Genomic DNA, 18,802 nt, shown 5'->3' on the forward strand with positions numbered 1-18,802 from the left:
AAACCCTGTCTCAAAAAACCAAAAAAAAAAAAAAAAATGTAAAACTCATTCTCAGCTCAAGGGTCATTTAAAAAATAAAAGCCCCAAGGTTACAGTTTCCAGACCTGCTCTAAGACTTAAATAACCTTTCATTCTGACCACAAAACATGATACAGGAAAAATGTCACTAAACATAAAATACTAACACAAGTAATACATACCTTATCCTTCAATAAAATTTCATAGGTTGTTAAAAGTATATTAAATTTTAATCGTTTGGTCTGGGGATGCATCCATTCATGAGTTCTTATCTATTATGAAATTTTAAGGACAAATATAAGAGAATCATCAAGTGAATTGTATTTCTACTTAATATCTAAAATGAATTAAGTCATTTAAAATACACACAAAAAGATATATGTAATAAAAGTAACTATTTATAAAAGCCAACATTAGGTATGCTGAACTAAAATCTTTTATTAAATGGAGCAAATCTAATTTTATTACATTCCCTTCACTAAAGTAAAGTTCTCACATTTGGTGAAACAACTCACTTAGTAAATATTACAGAATATTATTTTCATATGTGTTACATTTGTTTGTGCTGTGGAACATTTAATGATGCAAAGATGTGCTGCAATCTTTCCTGTTGCATCTGTTTAACTCTGTGAAGCTCTGTTACTCTGCCTGTCTAAAACACCTGATGGTCTAATAAAGAACTGAACAGCCAATAGTGAGACAGGAGAAAGGAAGACAGGGCTGGCAGGCAGAGAGAAATCTGGGAAGAAAAATATAAAAGAGCAGGATGAAGAGGAGGTTCGGCCACCCAGCTATACAGCAGCCACAGAGTAAGAAGTATAGAAAGGGATGCAGAAAAAGAGAAAGATAAAAGTCCAGAGGCAAAACATAGACAGGATAAGTTAAGAAAAGTTGGCTAGTTAACAAGCCAAGCTAAACTGGACATTTGTGAGTAAGAGAAGGCTACGTGTGATTTATCTGGGAGCTGCGTGGCAGGCTCCCAAAAGAGTCAAAAAGCAAAAATAACCAAAGACAAGAAACATTTTGGATGAAATATGACATAACTGCGAGGAGGATGAAATAAGATCAGCACCAGCTACCATGGCAAACCTTGAGATGGGCATATAGGATGTTCAATGCAGCCTGCAAACTATTCATCAATATTTGAAATTTTTCACAAGAAAAAACTGTAATTTGTATATATTCACAAATGTCCATGTGTGCATGTGGCACAGGTCTACAATGCTAGAGCACGAGACGCTACGACAAAGGACTGGGAGTTCAAAGACAGCTTGGACCTCACAAAAAGATAACAGTTTTGTGTGTGTTTGTGTATAGAGAGAGTGCATATCAAATAAATAAATATATATATATACCTGAACCAGGAATGATGTTTAAATTCACTGTATTTATTTATTGTGCTTGTACAGCTGGATGTGTGGAGGCCAGAGGACAATTTAAGGGAGTCGCCCTCTAGCCCCGTGGGTGCTGTCAGGCTGGGTGGCAATCACCTTTACCCCCTGGCATCTCACAGCCCCACAACTTCATTTTTATTATAACCAATTAGCCATGTGATAGGCACTTGTTTGTAGCAAATTACATGTTAGAATTAAAACTATGGAGACCAAACATAAAATGATAAAACACTTATACTCAAAGATAAATGTCTATCCTCCTAAGCTTATGGGAAAACAACTTACCATATTTCTGCTGTTAATGTCACCTAAGTAAACCACCGCATTCATCTGAGATGCCCATGTCTGAATCTCTCTTTGCCAGGAGGTGAGAGTGGAGAGCGGCACAACTAACAGAAAAGGGCCATACAGTTGGTGCTCGTGGAACAAATAGTTCAAGAAGGAGATCGTCTGTATCGTCTTTCCAAGTCCCATCTCATCAGCAAGTATGCAACTATTTCCTCTACAAAGTTAAAAACAAAAAACCGTGTATGCACAAAGGCTAAATTAATAAAGAACTGTTATATGACGTGTACACTGAAACTCTAGTAAGTATTTTATGCAACATCTCCATAAGCAACATACAATGATAAATACAAGTATCACTAACATTATAGGAAACATAAAATGAATAACTAACACTCTTAGCTCATTAAAAAGACAATATTACAATTCTTCTAGCAGTAGTAGACCACAGATATGTTAGAAGTGAAAAGACTGAGGAAGAACAAAGTGAAAGTACAGCTAAAATGAACCTAAAAAGGTGTGTACTCAAGACAGGAGCAACAGGAGACGGGAGAGTTGGTAACGGAGTGGTTCTTAGAAAAAAACTAGGGTATGAAGAAATACTCCAGGAAGAGCGTAGGTGAAAACATAAACAAATTTTCCAGTTGAATAAAAACATTTCAAATAAGCTAAACTCAGACTTTATTAGCAGAAATTATCCCTAAATTATGTACTTATAAAAACATATAATTCTTACTCCTCCTGTTTCTCTGGTGCACCAATAAACCTCCCATGTCCTTCCTCATTACCAACTCTGTGCAATGCGACATCAGTAAGGGAACTGGCTCCCTGTGCCTTTACCAACTGCAGCTTTCTGTGCCTTGTGAAGGAGGCATAGGATACTAAGCAGAAACAATCTATATGTACATCCAGGTGATGAACCCCTATAGTCCAGGCCTAGCACCTGAGATGAAACAGGAGGATCATCCTTGGCTAGGACCATGAGACCCTGCCTCAAAACCAACGTGGAAAAACAACTAAAGGACATCCTTAAACAGACTGAGAAATTAAAGGAAGAAAGTAACTTATCAACAGTCATAATGTATTCATTGACCTGCTTTGCTACTGTGTTTCAGGCTGTGGAAATCTCTGATGCCTCTAGGTGGTTATTGGAGAACACTGACAAGTGAGTTAACCTTTAAAGGAAGAACCTGGTAACCTGTAAAGAAATGGAAGGGGGAAGTCTCACTCTCTCATTGTAAATACATAACTCAGAATATACTTACTTGCACCAAGAGTGAGCAAGCCAATTTAAACCATTTAGCTGATAGTCTCTCAATTCTAAACCCTCATGTCCTCCAATATAGGATGGTTGCTTCTTCAGAGCTACAAATCTTGGTCTTTGTTTCAATACCTTTGATCAGAATAAACATCATTAATACGTAGAATTACTTAATATAAGAAATCATGCAAAAAGAGATAAATGCCTATCTTTCATCATAAGCATTAACATTTATTTCAAATCATTCATTTCAGAGGTTCCATGATTCAAAATGCCTGGGAGTCACGCACAATGGTATACACCCATAACCCTCCTGCTCAACAGAGGAGACAAAACACGAGGCATGAGAATCCTCAGGTGAACATGGGTAAGATAACAGAATCCAGCTCAAAAATCAGAAAACAGTTTCATCAAATCTACTACTAACCAATCATACACCCCACTATCTGATAGCGTTTGTGTACACCACCTCTAACTTCTTCTTTTTTTTCTTTTTGGTTTTTTAAGACAGGGTTTCTCTATAGCTTTGGAGCCTGTCTGGAACTAGCTCTTGTAGACCAGGCTGACTCGAACTCACAGAGATCCGCCTGCCTCTGCCTCCCGAGTGCTGGGCTTAAAGGTGTGCGCCACCACTGCCCAGCTCACCTCTAAATTCTTGCTGGCAATAATATTCCACATCTCCTGGAAATGCCAGTACTCAAACAGAACAAAAATATGTATGTATCTGATAATTCATTTGTACATGGCTACTCTCTGATTCCAGCAAGAATGCAAAGTAAAATATTTCACCTTCCTTTTTTTGCTGTTTTTTTTTTTTTAGGAACAAAAAAATTACAAAGGGAATTCAGTTCCCATATATACACAGGCCAAGGAAGGAATGTCACATTCATGCATCACCATTGCTCCAATGTAATAAAGTACTATGTAAACTTAAAACTAAACTAACACTAATTTTCATGTAAACTATTTAAGCTTCAAAAGTCCCGGGAAGGTAGTCCTAGATAGTTTCTCATGAGCATGTGCAACTCCAGGCTCGCTTCCCAGAGCAGGATTTGCTGCTTTGCACCCAAACATACCCTTCCAACGTCAAGGGGAATGATCTCTGCTCAGCCTCCCCACAACATCATCCTTACCACCATTTATCATATTTTAAACAAATGTCACTTGAGGAATCTCGGTTTCTCTAAAAGGAATATCTCCATATAGGCTTGTAACACACACATTCGCATTCATTAAAAAGGTCAGTACTCACTTTGCAATCTTTAAAAGGAGTAGTTTTTGACTGATTCCTGCTAAAATATTCATCGATGCACGTCTGAAACTTTTTGGAAATGAGAGCTCCATCCTCCCAGCTGCACTCTGAGTATGGAAGCCCCTGCCATTTGCAATAATAATCAGGAAGACCAGCTGCTGATTTTTGATTGGAATGAGCTGTGAGATGAATCAGGTATTCATTGTATTTATATTTAATTACATGAGAGGCATACTCAGTAAAGGCTACATGAATGAAAATTAAGTCATCTACATTGCAATACTTTATTTTGGTAAGACCAAGCTACTGCATTTTATGAGTAAACAGTAAACTTCTGATGTTTGCTTACATGACTTCAAGCACAGGTAAGTCTGAAGGCAGGTTTGGGAGTATACACTTGCAATCCCAGCTGCTCAAGAAGCTGAGGTACAAGAATTCTGAGATTGAGACCATCATTGGCAACATAATGAGATCCCATCTCAAAAACACAGATAACATTTATCAAATTTATTTAACTACTAACCAATTATACGCTCCACTATCTGATACTGTTTGTGTAGATCATCTGTAAGTTCTTGCTGACAATTATAATATTCCACATCTTCTGGAGAAGCATTTTTCAGCCTGAAAAATGTTAAAGCAACAACAGACTTCAGATTTTCCTCTAAACAACTTCATCTTGCTGACAGTTATTCTTAGACAAGTTCCCATTGTGCCCTTTAATGCTGTAAACCAAGTCTAAACAATGAGGACACAAAAACTGGGACAAAAGACTTTATTAGTAGTTTCTTTCCTTTAGGGATGAACTCAGGGCCTGGCACACTATAGGTAAGCACTCTAATACTAAGCTTACGCCCTGACCAACATCACTTGTTTTCAAATTTACAAATTCGTAGTAGTATAAAACTGTGTGATTCTTATAAAAGACAAATTCAAACCTGAATATTCCTAAAACATTCACCCTGAGATAAAATAATAAAGACTATAAAATATTTCAGGCTGTCATTTTATTCTTAGTTACATATTTCTTAATACCAAAAAGCTTAGTTAATTGTAATCTTCAACTATTTTAAAAAAATTTTTTTTACCATCTTTTTGTTTCCTGATCTTTTTTCTTATAATTATCCAATTTTTTCATCCCTCTAACATTCTGCTGCTTGAGGGTTTCTTCTGTCTCCCAAGTGTTGTGGATGTGTGACCATCCTTTCCATTTAATTAAATACTGTATGTCTCCTGGCTCTTTGTTTTTTTCAAATCCTGCATTGGGGTCACCATCTGCTTCAACAGCATAAATGGTTGTAGTAGCACCAGTAGCTAAAGGCAAAAGAAAAATCCATGTAATTCTGTTACAGGGTCATTTTCTTTCAAATACGAAGTTTCAAGAGTGTGTGTATAAAACTACTCATTAGGTAAACAAACTATTAAAATATAAAAAAAATATGGGAAATTATATCACATAGAAATAAAGGACACTCAACATTTTGAAGTGAAGATTTATCTAGCTCAATTCTTCGTTCTCTTGAGCTTTAAAAATAGGGAAAGCAGGGGCTCCTCAGGCAGAAGCTCTTGCTCTCAAGCTTGATAACCAATGTTCTACCCCCAGGACTCACATGACAGAAGGAACCAACTCATACATGTTGTCCTCTGGGCACCACAGACCCATACACATGCGCATACACTAAATAAATGCAATTTTTTTTAATTAAGAAAAACCAATTTTTCAAAATAGAGCGAGATACTCAACAACGCACCCATTAACATACAGTAAGTAATATTTGCAAATTGCTATTTTAATTATTTTACTTTCCAGTTATATTAAGTAATAAGAAGCCCATATATATTCAAGACAGTGGGGGACGGGGAGACTGTCCAAAACAAAAAAAAATTTCTTTAGGTTGAAAGCATATAAAGAGAAATAAATGATTTAAAACGTAAGAAAAATATAAATCTATTAAGTTAAAAATCTTCCCACTACCTAACAAAGACTGTGTAATAGGGACATTTTCAAAGACACATGGGCCAAGCAATGTATTGTATACTTGAAGCAAATAAATAAAATAGATGAAAATTCACTTTCTTTGCTTTCCACACAAGAAAGTCTTTAGGAAATACTGTCCTTTGGTAAATATTTGCATAAGCAAACCTTTTTGCAACCATACCTCCTCTCCTCCCAAATCTGCAATCCATAAACCTTTCTATTGTTTCAAACTCCTCCTCCTCAGGTTGAGGAACATCCTCTCCACAGACTTCCAGCAGGTCATCAGAGTCTGTTTTCATGTCTTCATCTTCCTTGTAGCTCACATTGACCGTGGCTTGGCGGCGAGAGCTTCGTTTATCATTATCATAATCCTCATCATCCTCATCTTCAGACGAATCAATCTGTCTCTTTTTTTGTCCAAGAATTTTTTTTCCATTTTTTGACTTAGATCTGGAGAAAGGAAAGAGGAAAAGCAAGTGTTTACAGAAACACTAGCATAAAAAAATTTTAAGAAACTATACCAAAAACAAAAAGAGGAAGCCCTTCTCTAAATGACAGGCTACTATTCTTACCTGCTCTGAGGTTTCCTGCTTTTGACTTTGTTTTTTGGCTCATAGTCAGATTCTGTTTCATCACAGCTGCTTTTCTCTCTCTCGTCTTCAGATTCTGAATCTGAACCAGACTGAGATGGGGATCCTGAGCCAGACATCTGCCAATCTTCACTGTACATAAAACATTTTTATTTATGTATTAATCATAACATTACTAAAATACAAACATGATCAAAACTAAATTCTATTCCATTGAATCTAAAGAAAACTACTGCTTTGAGCCACACTGGAAAATAATAAATCCCAGTAGAGTAACAATGAGAAGTACTTTGTGAAGATTTCTCTTGTAACACCACAAAGTTTTACTCTTCATTTAAACCTCAAATGAAAGAATACTACATGAACAGTTACAAGTTTGTATACTATACTGTTCTTTAAACAACAAAAGGGATTCTAGCCCCTCTCATTTTGATTTTTCAGAGACTGTAATTTCTAAAAAGCACATCCTTCCTGTGCAGCAGCAGTGGCTCAGCACGGTGAGGTCTAGGCCATCCAGTCACGCTGCGCTGCATTCGCCACCTGCATCACGGGGCGGCTCAGTGGAGCCCACACCTGCAGTGCTTTGTTTTGTCTGCACACGAGGGAATTAGAACTTTGAGCACCCACACACGGGATGACCCTTCTCCAGAAGAGTAGCCTGCACTGCAGTGAACTTAAACACAACAAACGACTTACAGGCTGAAAAGAATAAAAAATCCTATCCTCTTATGTGCATGGGCGTTCTGTCTGCATGTATGTCTGTGCACCAGAGGCCAGAATGGCATGTCAGATTCCTGAGTCTGGAACTGCAGACTGCTGCTCGCCACCACATGGGTGGTTATTGGGAACTAAAACCATTGTCCTCTGGAAAAGCAGCCAGGGCTCTTAACTGCTGAGACATCTTTTAGTCCGTAACTGATTTTTAGATAATAGTATGTGTTCTCTATGAAAAAAAACCTTCATTATAGAAGAATATAAAACAGACACTAAGCCACCCCAACAGTACAACTCAACCAATATTTAACAAATAATAACGTTTATCTTTCCTATTTTAGTCTACTTAGTTTCTTTTCAATCAACATGCATAGAAAAATATTGGGACTACTTGGTAATATTTTGCAATTATTATATAAAGCTCAGATGAAGGATACATATTAGATTCTTATACTTGGGCATCCTTAATAAGAAAATCTAAAATCTTGAAACTTTTAAAAAGATTCAGATTTGAGATTTTAGGAGTTTGAAGTTTAGGTTTCAGGTAACCAAGAGGTAAAGGATATGCAAACACTACTAAATTTGCTAAATTCTAAAACCTCAAACCTCTCTGGCCACAAGCATATGGTAACAATATACAACCTGTACTGTACCCTAATTCAGGGAATGTTTTTGTTCCACTGCTTGATATACGCTACATAAATTGTGACTATGACCAGACACACATAACATCAGACCATGAAGCAACATAGAAGCCAATTATTTTGATCTTTGGGTCTTTTTAAGAGCATGGATCCTAAAAGGAGCCTTATGTAGGACACATGGAAACAATTTTTATACTCAATCAAGATCACACATCAGCCCAAATTACTGTTATTATGGGCTCAAATCCATGCTAATTGCAAAATGAACAGCTCGACAAAAGATTTAAGCAGGCGAGAAGGCACCAGAGTTGAGAGTACATCAGAGTTTTCACTGAAAACCCGAACTCAGGGCAGCTCAACGCTCTTCTGGCATGTGTGCAGCCTCGTGTTTGATCACACAAATCCATAAAACAGATCAGGGAAATCAGATACAATGCACACATCAAAACAAAGATAAAACACAAACTACATTATACAAAATACACCTAGTATTGGGCATGCCTATGAGACGGAGAGAGAAACAGAAGAGATCCAAAGACACAAAAACAGAATTTCCATAAACTAAGTATGAATCTTAACATTATAAACATTCAAACACTGTGAGAAATAGTAAACAGGATGAACTGGCATGGTAGTATATGTCTGTAATCTTATAACTTGCGGGACTGGGGCAAAGGCAGTTATAACGACTTTCTAAGTGGGTGCTGCAGAAGGAAGTGAATTCAAGTGTAGATGAAATGTATGGGTAATAATTCACACCACAACCACATCAATCCATCATCCTACAATCTTATGTGCTTTCCTCCCAAGTTTAGAAATATTTGGAAAGTAGTATTTTGATAACTTAAAGTTGATCTTTAATCTACAAATATATAGGGATGGATAGGTTACAACAATAAAAGAACTGGTATAAAATAGACCTCAAATGGTTACAGAAAGCAAATGTTTAGGCGGTGGACTAAATTAACTTCAAAAATACCATGAGCTAAGAATTTTAGAAACTACTTTTGGAAAGAAAATTTACGAAGAAGAAATACAACACCATAGCATTTCCCAATTGAACAAAGTCACATACTCCTTATGTTTTTTCCTCTTCACCTCACTGGAGGAGCCATCCGAGTCTTCACTGCTAGAGGAATCCTACAGAGAAACAAGGGCAGTGGCAGTTACTCACACTCTAATCTAACCAAGTTAGCAGTTTCACTTGCTATGCTAGTTAGACATTCATTGTGCTAATACCTGTAAAGCCTTCTTTTTGTTCCATGTTGTTTTATTTTATTAGCTTAAAGTAATTAAAAGCATCTTTATTACAAATTAAGACAGTGAAATTGAGAACGTAAAATAACATCGCTATTTTGTAAAGATTCAGACCTAGTATCCTAGACATCATTTACTACTATTGCAGATTACAGAGTCAATAAAATCTTGAATTGATTTTTTTTCTTAAATGTATTTGAAGAAACATTCAAGTATTCTTGTCAATACATAAAAACATGTTTATTCTTTTAAAGTCTATTATCTTAATATAATATTTCAATAATTTGGGGTTACTCAGTAGCCAATATGAAATAAAATGTAACCATTGATAAACAAATGAAAAAATTTGGTATGTACACACAATGAAATACTATTTAGTCACACAAAATAAGGAAATGCAGTCATTTGCAGCCAACATAGATGAAGACGGAGAGCATCAGCTGAAGTGAAATAAGGTTCTCACATACAAAAGCTAAAAAGCTGCTTTCAGAGAAGTAAAAAAAGAAAATAAGTGGTTTCAGAGCCTAAGAGGGGCCAAGGAGGGCTGAAAAGATGGTTAATGGGTACAGGGTGCAACTGTGTAAGAAGAATTTGATGCTGTCCTGCACAGCAGGATAGCTACAGTTCATGATAATCAGTAATTTTAAAGTAGCCAATAGAAAAGGTTTAGAATGTTCCCAACACAAAGGTTTTGAATGTGAAGCAACAGGCATTCCAAGACCCTTTGTCTAATACAGTATGTGCACTCACTGAATGTCAGAGGATGGGATGTGGTGACAGTCAATAGAGTACTGCCCCATGCACAAGGCCTAGCAATGGGAAAAATCTTGTAAAATAAATAAATAAATAAATAAATAAAATTTAAGAAGTGTATTGACACCAGACATACAAATACATACACTGACAGAAAGTAAAGTAATCCACAGTAGGATATGTACATAGTACTATATTGTATATAGACTAAATATTAATAAATTCTAACAACACAAACCAACTGGGAATTCTTCAGATCAAGACACCATGTGAATGGGTACAGAGGTGCACTGGTCACAAACTAGAGTCAATTCAGAAAAGAACACTTCCATCAGATTGCTTACAGGCGAGTAACTGATATGGTAGGACTAGTCTAGGAACATGTGCTATCAACCTAAAGAGCAACCCAGTAAGCAGCATCCTCCATGGCCTCTGCTTCAGTCCCTGCCTCCACATTCCCCTCCTGACTTCCCTTCAGGACAGACAGTAAGGTATAAGATGAAATAAACCCTTTCTCCCCAAGCGGCTCGTGGTCAGTGTTTATCATAGTACTAGAAAGTAAACGAAAACAAATCCAAGCTCATATTTTGTACAGAATTAGTATGTCTTTATGCACTGAAATACGCGTGGCTGTACATATGGGTACAATATTGGGAATGGGATGCTAAAAGGCCTCCAAGTCATGATCCTTTTGCTTCAGCCTCGCAAATTCTAAGATTACAGATACACACCACCATGCCAATTCACTCTACTTAATATTTCTTGAAATTTCAGCTTTTGTTTATTTAGTTTTTAACCTGAAAGAGTATTTTTCTAGTTATGGTAGGTTGGTCTCAAGCTCATATGCCAGTGAACTCTTAACTTAGAATCTACCTTGCTTCACCCTCTTGAGAGCTGGGACAGCAAGCTGGTACCACCAAACCTAACTATTTTGTTTTGCTATGATGAGCAAATGCACATAAAGGTCCCATTAATTATTTCTGATTAATCTCTAAAAGTAAAAATATTGGTATAAAAGAAAAAGATGTCTGTACGCTCCAATCCATGACACTGTAACTAAACACAGGACCCTCCTATTCATGCACAGCACCTGTATTTAGTGAGCGGCTGTGTCTACTTCTCAGCAGCAGCTGGCAGTGAACTCACCTCTTCTGATCCACTGTTAGATGAAGCTGGATGTGGTGGCTGCGGCTGCGGCAGCTGCTTCTTAAGCATTGCCGATCTCTGAACAGCCAGAATACTAGGGTTAGATTTCCAAAACTGTACCAGAAACACAAACCAGGGAGAACTGAAATGTAGTGAAAACTATAGTTCAAACATTTACACCCCCAAACTAAATTATTTTCCTCACTCATTATATAAATGCAGTGTTCCTGCAAAACAATGAAAGAAAATGCAGGGCTCCAAGTGAATATGAGAAATGTATGGCATGTTGATTCTGTATATAGTAATCATCATGCTCTTGGTGCTCCAAATGTTATTTTCCAAAACTAAGTGGTAATGTGCTCTATCACTCTCAATCACTGTGTGGTTACCTATGTTCGCCTGTGTTAGATGAAGGTGAAAAGCCAAAGACAAAATATAAACCACGTCGCTGAGCAGTTTTGGGGGTGATGGTAGACTGGGAACTCCCCATCCACAAAGATGCACATGATTTAAATTTCCGGCCCAAGCATCTTAGCTCTTCAGGACTGGTACTGAGCACCAGCATGCACTGCCATGAAGATGGACACGTTAGTTATCCATACACTTGTTCCCAACCTCACCCTAGCCTTCCAGTAACTGTCGGGGCCTCCCCTGACTAGACATCTGTCCAAGAACGCAGTTTCCACCCTTGGTGTCTGTGCTGCTAGAAACCAATCCACAGTTTTCTGCATGTCAGGCAAGGGTTGTACTACTGAGCTGCACTCTCAGTCCATGACTCTTTCCAGCTACAAAATTTAACTTCTGTCTTAAAGAGGCAGACGAGGCTTCCCTCTTGTATGCAGGTATTTTATAGCCATCTGCTTCTCTTTTAAGCCAGTTAGTTAAGGTATATGGCCACAGCTTCTGATTCATGAGAAATAAATCTGTCTATTTTTTCCTCAAAACTCTACTTGTGATGTCAACTGCGTAAGTTTTTCCAAAGTAATAAAAGAACCCTACTTTACACTGAATTACCTCAGCTCCATCGACTTTTGGTGGTTTTGCTTGGACTTTGTTCTCTTGGGATGTATCTGACTCAGACTCTGACTGACTTCCTGAGTCAGAACCAGAATCAGAGTCGCTGCTCCCAGATTGGCTGCTGCTTCCACCACTGCTGCTGCCAGAACTTGAGCCGGATCCAGAGCCTGATGCTGACCCAGAATCATCTTCCGACTGGCTACAAGTTGGAAATAGAAGACTTGAAGCAAAATTCAACAGGAATTTAAGTTCTCAGCAGAAAGCTACACATACAGTTTAATACTCCAATTATCTGTGGCCCAATGCAAAGGGGCATGTCCATTTAGAGCAACAGACATACATATCTGTAAGATTATAATCTCTCTCAAATATAATGTGCCAGGCCTACCAAGTACAGGATCCTGAGCTAGAAACTAGGAAGACAAGATGTTTAAGTAATAGTGCGAAGCCCCTTTAAGAGACTAGCCCTGTGCCTGGAGAGATGGCTCAGCAGTTAAGACCACTGGCCATTCTTCCAGAGGTCCTGAGTTCAATTCCCAGCAATCACATGGTGGCTTACAACCATCTGCAAAGAGATCTGATGCCCTCTTTTGGCCTGTTGGCATACATGCAGTCAGAACACTATGCATAAAAGCTAGCTAGCCAAATAAATAAATGACTAGAGAGAGAGACAGACCGACAGACAAACAGACTAGCCCTAACAGTTTAAGTTAGGAACTATATAAAGAAATTAATAAATGTGTTGGGAATGCTTACTACAGTAGCTAGAAGATAAACTCATTTCTGGTTTTTACTTGAAAAGAAGTAAAAAGATTATTTCTGTCAATGTGTAATGCACTTGGGAGGCTGAGGTAGAAGGTGCTTGCTTCCTGCCTTCTGTAATTTTCAAAAATACCACCAGATGGCACAACTTATTGACAGACTATATTAAAACTATTTCTCCAGAAGGACCTATAATAGACTTGTAAAACAGAATAATAAGTTTCCAGAAAGGATTTTTATTCTACAAATTAAAAGCATGCTAAAGATTAACAAATATATCTGCTGCTTTGGAAAATGTAGCAGAATTTTATTTCATAAAAACACAAAGCAGAGCTCTGCCTCCAGTCAGACTCATGGTTGTGACGCTCCCACAGAACTGCTCTCTTCTCTCCATCCCCACCCTTCCCACCATTATTTCCCTCCCCAAAACATACAGTTCCAAGACCCCCAGATATCACTTACTTGAGACAAACTTAGCAATTCCATTAGAGAAATTTTTTTCCTGACCATTTTATTTCTCTATTAACTCACCAGATAAGAAAAATCATTAATTCAAGTAACTTTACTGACCCATATGGCAGAACCAGAGAGACTGAAATGGCACAAAGTTTTTACCATCCAAAGACTTCTACCTTGAGGTGGCTATGTAAGCAGATAAGCTTGTTCCTGTGCTACGTTTACATGTTTATAACAGCTGATCTAGACATGGTCAGGTTTGGTAAAGCAATTAAGAATGCTTAATAAAAAGTACTGTTAAATTTATTCTTCACAGGAAAAAAAAACCAATAGGAAAGGTCTTAGATTGTTACTCTTTGGGGTGCTTATCTTCACTAAAGCACACAGCATAAAATGTGCTTCCCTAACATATAAGAGCCCTGAGTTTGATGCCAGTAATAAAACTGGGCAAGTGAAGCCTGCCTGTAAATACTAAGGAGGTGGAGGAGGTAGGAGATCAGAAGTTGAGTGACATCCTTGGTGACAATTTGAGACCTAACATACTGTCTCCATAATGAAAACAGTGGACGGGTGATGGAATTTAGGGCAGAGGCTCTAACAGGAGTCCTCTTCCTGCTCAAGTCATGGTGCATGCTTACAAGCATTGAACTTTGGTATCAAAGTCCGAAGTAGCATACTGAATTGTTCTTCAGTGGAATAAAGACTGTGCCAGTATGGGGAGGAATTCTGGTGGCCAACTGCACAATAAGGTAACTACAGAACATAGTGATAATGATACACTTTACACTACAGGGGCAGACAGACTATCATTTGAAGGATGCATAACTTGAACTTAATTAAAAGTGCACATCAAACAAATACAAACCGAAATATATACTATATTAAGTGACTGATGTGTAGTACTCAAAGACAATTTAACAAACAGCTGTTCCAGACTAAAAGAGATAAAGACACATAGCCCACTGTATGTGACCTTAGTCTGCATACTAACGACCGGGGTGACTGACCAAAACGGAACAGAAATGGAAACGTCCTGAGCATGCTGACTCATGGGTTTAGGTCAAAAAAAACCACCTCAATCTTAGAAAGGGTATACTAAGTTAATGTGCAAGAGGCAAGATTCTCATAACCTATTTCCAAATTACAGAGAGACAGACAGACACCACAGCACAAAGTCCCTGGAACTAAGTATGAACCCAAGACAACAGAAATGTGGGGCTGCTCTTCCCAGGAGGCTGCCCAGTGCAGGTGACTCAATGAAAAGAGGCTCATTATTTGGGATTTTATGACTTTCCTTCAATGTGGCTAACCCAGTCCTCGGCTCTCATCTGTAGGTGCCTGTACATCCAATTACTAATGCACTATACTCACTATGTAGGAAATGGAAGTGGTCTAATGAGCGTTAATTAACTCACAAATGAATAAGGCAATGTGGAACATACATACAGAATAATATCTGCAGGAAAATGGGTGGAACTGGAAATTATACTGTCAAATAATAGACACAAAAGGACAAATACCACATATTTTAATTTTTGTACGTGCAAATGTGCGTGGGTAAGTATAGGAGTAGACAGCAGGTCTAGAAAAGCAATCGTGGGAGTGGGGAGAGAGTGTAACAGTATACATGTGGCATGAAAATAGAATGGGGATTGTATTATAGGAGTGGTAGCAGAAGCAAGGTGTGGTCAACAAAAACAATGTATGAAAATGTGAGAAAAGATTTATTATTTTATGTCAATTAAAAAGTAAATCTCACTGTGTAAAAAGTAGTATGGTTTTTCAGAAGTAAAAGTCAAAGTAAATCTTAAATAAATAAAATATAAAAGTTTGTAGCCAGAGCAGAAGAGTAAGATGCTCAACATTCCCATCAAAGACCAATTCTCTTCCAGCATCCCCTAGAACACTGAAACAGTCAACGCTGTCAGCTTGAGCACTAAGAAAAAAGATTAACATTCTATTAACAAAGACACTAAAATCATTTTAATTTATTTTAATATTAACTTTTTCAAAGAGTTCTGTGTGGCTATATTCCCTGATTAAATCCTCATGAATTCAATAAGTAAAATTTTATGATTCTGCATCTATGAATTGCCTGACAAAAATGGTTTTCAAATTCTATCCTTCATCAAGATGGACATTCCACTCCAGTTCTATACTGTGGGTGCCTGGGATCCATCCCACACTTGAAGGTGTGAAAGGCTTATGTTTACTGCTTGGCTAAAAAGTCTAAAATGCGAGCTTTGTTGTCCTATTTATCCCACTGAATCTAAACTCATTCTCTCTCTGCTTTGCAATTTAAAAACCTACCTTCCTTCAGCTCTTGACCTGCATGCCTTTTTCCATACCTCTTAGCCAGTCTACCCTTCTGCCTAGAAAGCTACTGCTCCAGCCTGCACTTCACCCTGCACTCCCCACACGACTAACATACCAGGACAGTGCTGGCTTAGCAAATACAGTCCTACTTTTAAGCACCCTACCTACCAGACTAGGGATATTTTATGAATTAACGCACTGCTAATACTATACCTCTACAACAATAACAACACAAAATCTTGAAAGCACACACAAGTTTTCATACACCTTTTTCATAGGAGACAATCCTTCCTGTTTCTTTAAGGAGAAAATTATTTTCTTTAATTTTTGTACAGTAAGATTCTCAGTTCTAAACCCAACCCAGTCCTATTCTACAGTTCTGTGACCCTCCAAATATCCTACAGGCTACCAGGTTTGCTCAGAGCGCTCTCCTTCTGGCTCTGGCTTTGCATTCCCCTGTGTTTCCAGCACATCTAAGTTCTTTCAAGTTCAGTTATACATTGGTCTATTTTATTTTCACATATTTAAGGGGAGTAACCAAGAGTCAACATTCACATGAGTTCAGTCCACCATGGCAGAATGATAACCCTTTCTCTATACTTTCCATTCAAATCAGTCCTCTGAAATAAAGAATATAAAATTCATCTTTAGCACATGAAAAATAACGAATTACCTCAATGTTAGCACTGACTGGTAGAGGCAGAGGCAGACAGAATTCACACCAGCTTGGTCTACAGAGTGAGTTCAGGACAGCCAAAGCTACACACAGAGAGAAGAAAATCCTGGTGTTGGGGAATAACAATAACAGCTATTAGATTTCCAACACATCAACAAACAGAAAAAGAAACCTGATCATAAGAAACTCTGGGGATGTGGGATTCCCCTCTATATGCTGTGAATACTGTTGATTATTAAAGGACTACTTTGGATCTATAGCAGGGTAGAACTTAGCTAGGCAGCGAAAACTAAACTGAATGCTGGGAGAAAGCAGGTGGAGTCAGAGAGAAGCCATGGAGCAGCCCCACCCTGCCCCCGAGACAGACGCTGGGAACTTTACCAGGTAGTCACAGCCACCTGGTGATACACAGATTACTAGAAATGGGTTAAATTAAGATATAAATGTCAGTTAATAAGAAGCTAGAGCTAATGGACCAAGCAGTGTTTAAAATAATGTATTTAGGGTCTGAGATGCCAGGTGGCCGGAAACAAACAAGCAGCCTCCTCACTTAAAATGCCAACAAACATCACAGTGTGACAGTAGGAAGGGGGCGTGGCGAGAGTCCCCAACAGCAGCAGAGGAGAGTAGAAAGGGGTGTGCAAGAGTCCCCAACAGCAGCAAAGGAGAGTGGGAAAGGGGTGTGCAAGAGTCCCCAACAGCAGCAGAGGAGAGTACAAAGGAGTGTGCAAGAGTCCCCAACAGCAGCAAAGGAGTGGCCACTGCTCCTATTTAAGCACTGTATTAGACCACTATTCAAAGTCTTAATTCAAAAGTTTCTTATTTGAATTTTATTAAACTACTATGTCATTTATCTACTGTTGGCCTTCGCACATAAGGTTTTCCTGCAGCCATGCAGTTTCAAAATTCAGAGGCTGCAGAGAGAGATCACAAAACCAGGTGACCCTGAATCGAAAAAGATTAGGTATCAAAAACAAAAGGGTTTTTTGTTGTTGTTCTTATAGGTTTCTTTTCTTTCAAAAGAAAAAAAGGGTAATATTTAGGTTCACTGCATGCTATTAGACACATGGTAAAGGGCAATCATTCTAAGAATTACAGAAAGAATCATATGCCTGATAAGTAGCCATACTTGTACACATCAAGTAACTGTTTACTAGTCCACAGGAAGAAGAGTGTGCTAAATTCTGGTTCTTGCTTCCAGCCTTCTAGCACTACTTTAATCTCGATGCCATGCAAAAGAAAAGGACAAGAAAGGAATCCATTGTGTCTTTAGCTAGTGGTGGCCATCTGAACAGACTACAGCATGCAGGAGATGGCAGAAACAAGTCATGTATGTAGGGTCTGCACCATCACCCTAATTTCTTCTCAGCTGTCCCACCAGCCAGGACAAACGGAAGGAAGAGCAGGTATCCATGCTAATGGAACCCATAACATCCAAGGGTAGCACACACCCTCCTGACAGTGAAAAGATTTGTATTTGAGGCCCTGGGCTTGGGTGGTCTCTAATACACTGCAGTTCGTAGAATGCACAGACATTTAAAAGGTTTTGTACAATTATTAATTTGATCTCACTTGTTTACCTCCTCAACTAACAATTACTGAGCAAGGGTTTCTACAAGGAACAAAAACTTTGTGCATGTCTAACAAATCAGCTAAAATTCCTGAGACATGAACTAGAGCAGGGAGAAGCAGGAAACCAGGGCAAACGTAACAGAGAGAGAGGGAAATTAAGAGCTCTCTGGGAGGCAGAAACAGCAGACCTCAGTGACTCTGAGGCCAGCCTGGTGGTCTACAAAGCAAGTATCAAGACAGCAAGTTCTAAGACCCAGTCTCAGAGGGGGGGGGAGGGGGCAGGATGGGTATCTATTTTTATCTTTATACTTTTCCATTTCTGCAAATGCTTCCTCTTCAAAGACTATACAATAGTATCCCATCTTTTCTGCAGTCACCCACACTGCCCCAGATATAGGTCACTGCTCTATTTCAGCCTCCCACAATATTTTGTGCAGGTTAAATCATAATGTCTTTACATTAAAATAATGTTTAGTTTCCTTTTTTCCCATTCCCTCATTCAAACTAAGTCACACAAAAAACAGCGTAACAAGGTATAAATCTCAGGGTATAAGACTCCAAAACTAAAAGTCCAATATATTTTCTTTATTAGAAAATAGCACCTCTTAGCCGGGCGGTGGTGGCGCACGCCTTTAATCCCAGCACTCGGGAGGCAGAGGCAGGCGGATCTCTGGGAGTTCGAGGCCAGCCTGGTCTACAAGAGCTAGTTCC

General features: G+C 38.4%; 1 protein-coding gene across 1 annotated transcript in view; it reads right to left on the bottom strand.

Annotated features, from left to right (window-relative positions):
• Chd1 (chromodomain helicase DNA binding protein 1) overlaps positions 1 to 18,802 on the bottom strand; it is a 70,954-nt gene that overhangs the window by 41,348 nt on the left and 10,804 nt on the right. The window contains exons 3-13 of the mRNA XM_026787491.1: positions 12,307 to 12,508; positions 11,293 to 11,406; positions 9,212 to 9,276; positions 6,761 to 6,910; positions 6,370 to 6,638; positions 5,299 to 5,524; positions 4,734 to 4,834; positions 4,211 to 4,389; positions 2,963 to 3,090; positions 1,698 to 1,914; positions 201 to 290 (exon numbers count right to left, since the gene is read on the bottom strand). Of these exons, the coding sequence (XP_026643292.1) occupies positions 201 to 290; positions 1,698 to 1,914; positions 2,963 to 3,090; positions 4,211 to 4,389; positions 4,734 to 4,834; positions 5,299 to 5,524; positions 6,370 to 6,638; positions 6,761 to 6,910; positions 9,212 to 9,276; positions 11,293 to 11,406; positions 12,307 to 12,508 (1,741 nt within the window). The remainder of the gene's footprint in view (positions 1 to 200; positions 291 to 1,697; positions 1,915 to 2,962; positions 3,091 to 4,210; positions 4,390 to 4,733; positions 4,835 to 5,298; positions 5,525 to 6,369; positions 6,639 to 6,760; positions 6,911 to 9,211; positions 9,277 to 11,292; positions 11,407 to 12,306; positions 12,509 to 18,802) is intronic.

This window comes from Microtus ochrogaster, linkage group LG9, assembly GCF_000317375.1.
Source record: "Microtus ochrogaster isolate Prairie Vole_2 linkage group LG9, MicOch1.0, whole genome shotgun sequence".
NCBI classification, from domain to species: Eukaryota; Metazoa; Chordata; class Mammalia; order Rodentia; family Cricetidae; genus Microtus; species Microtus ochrogaster.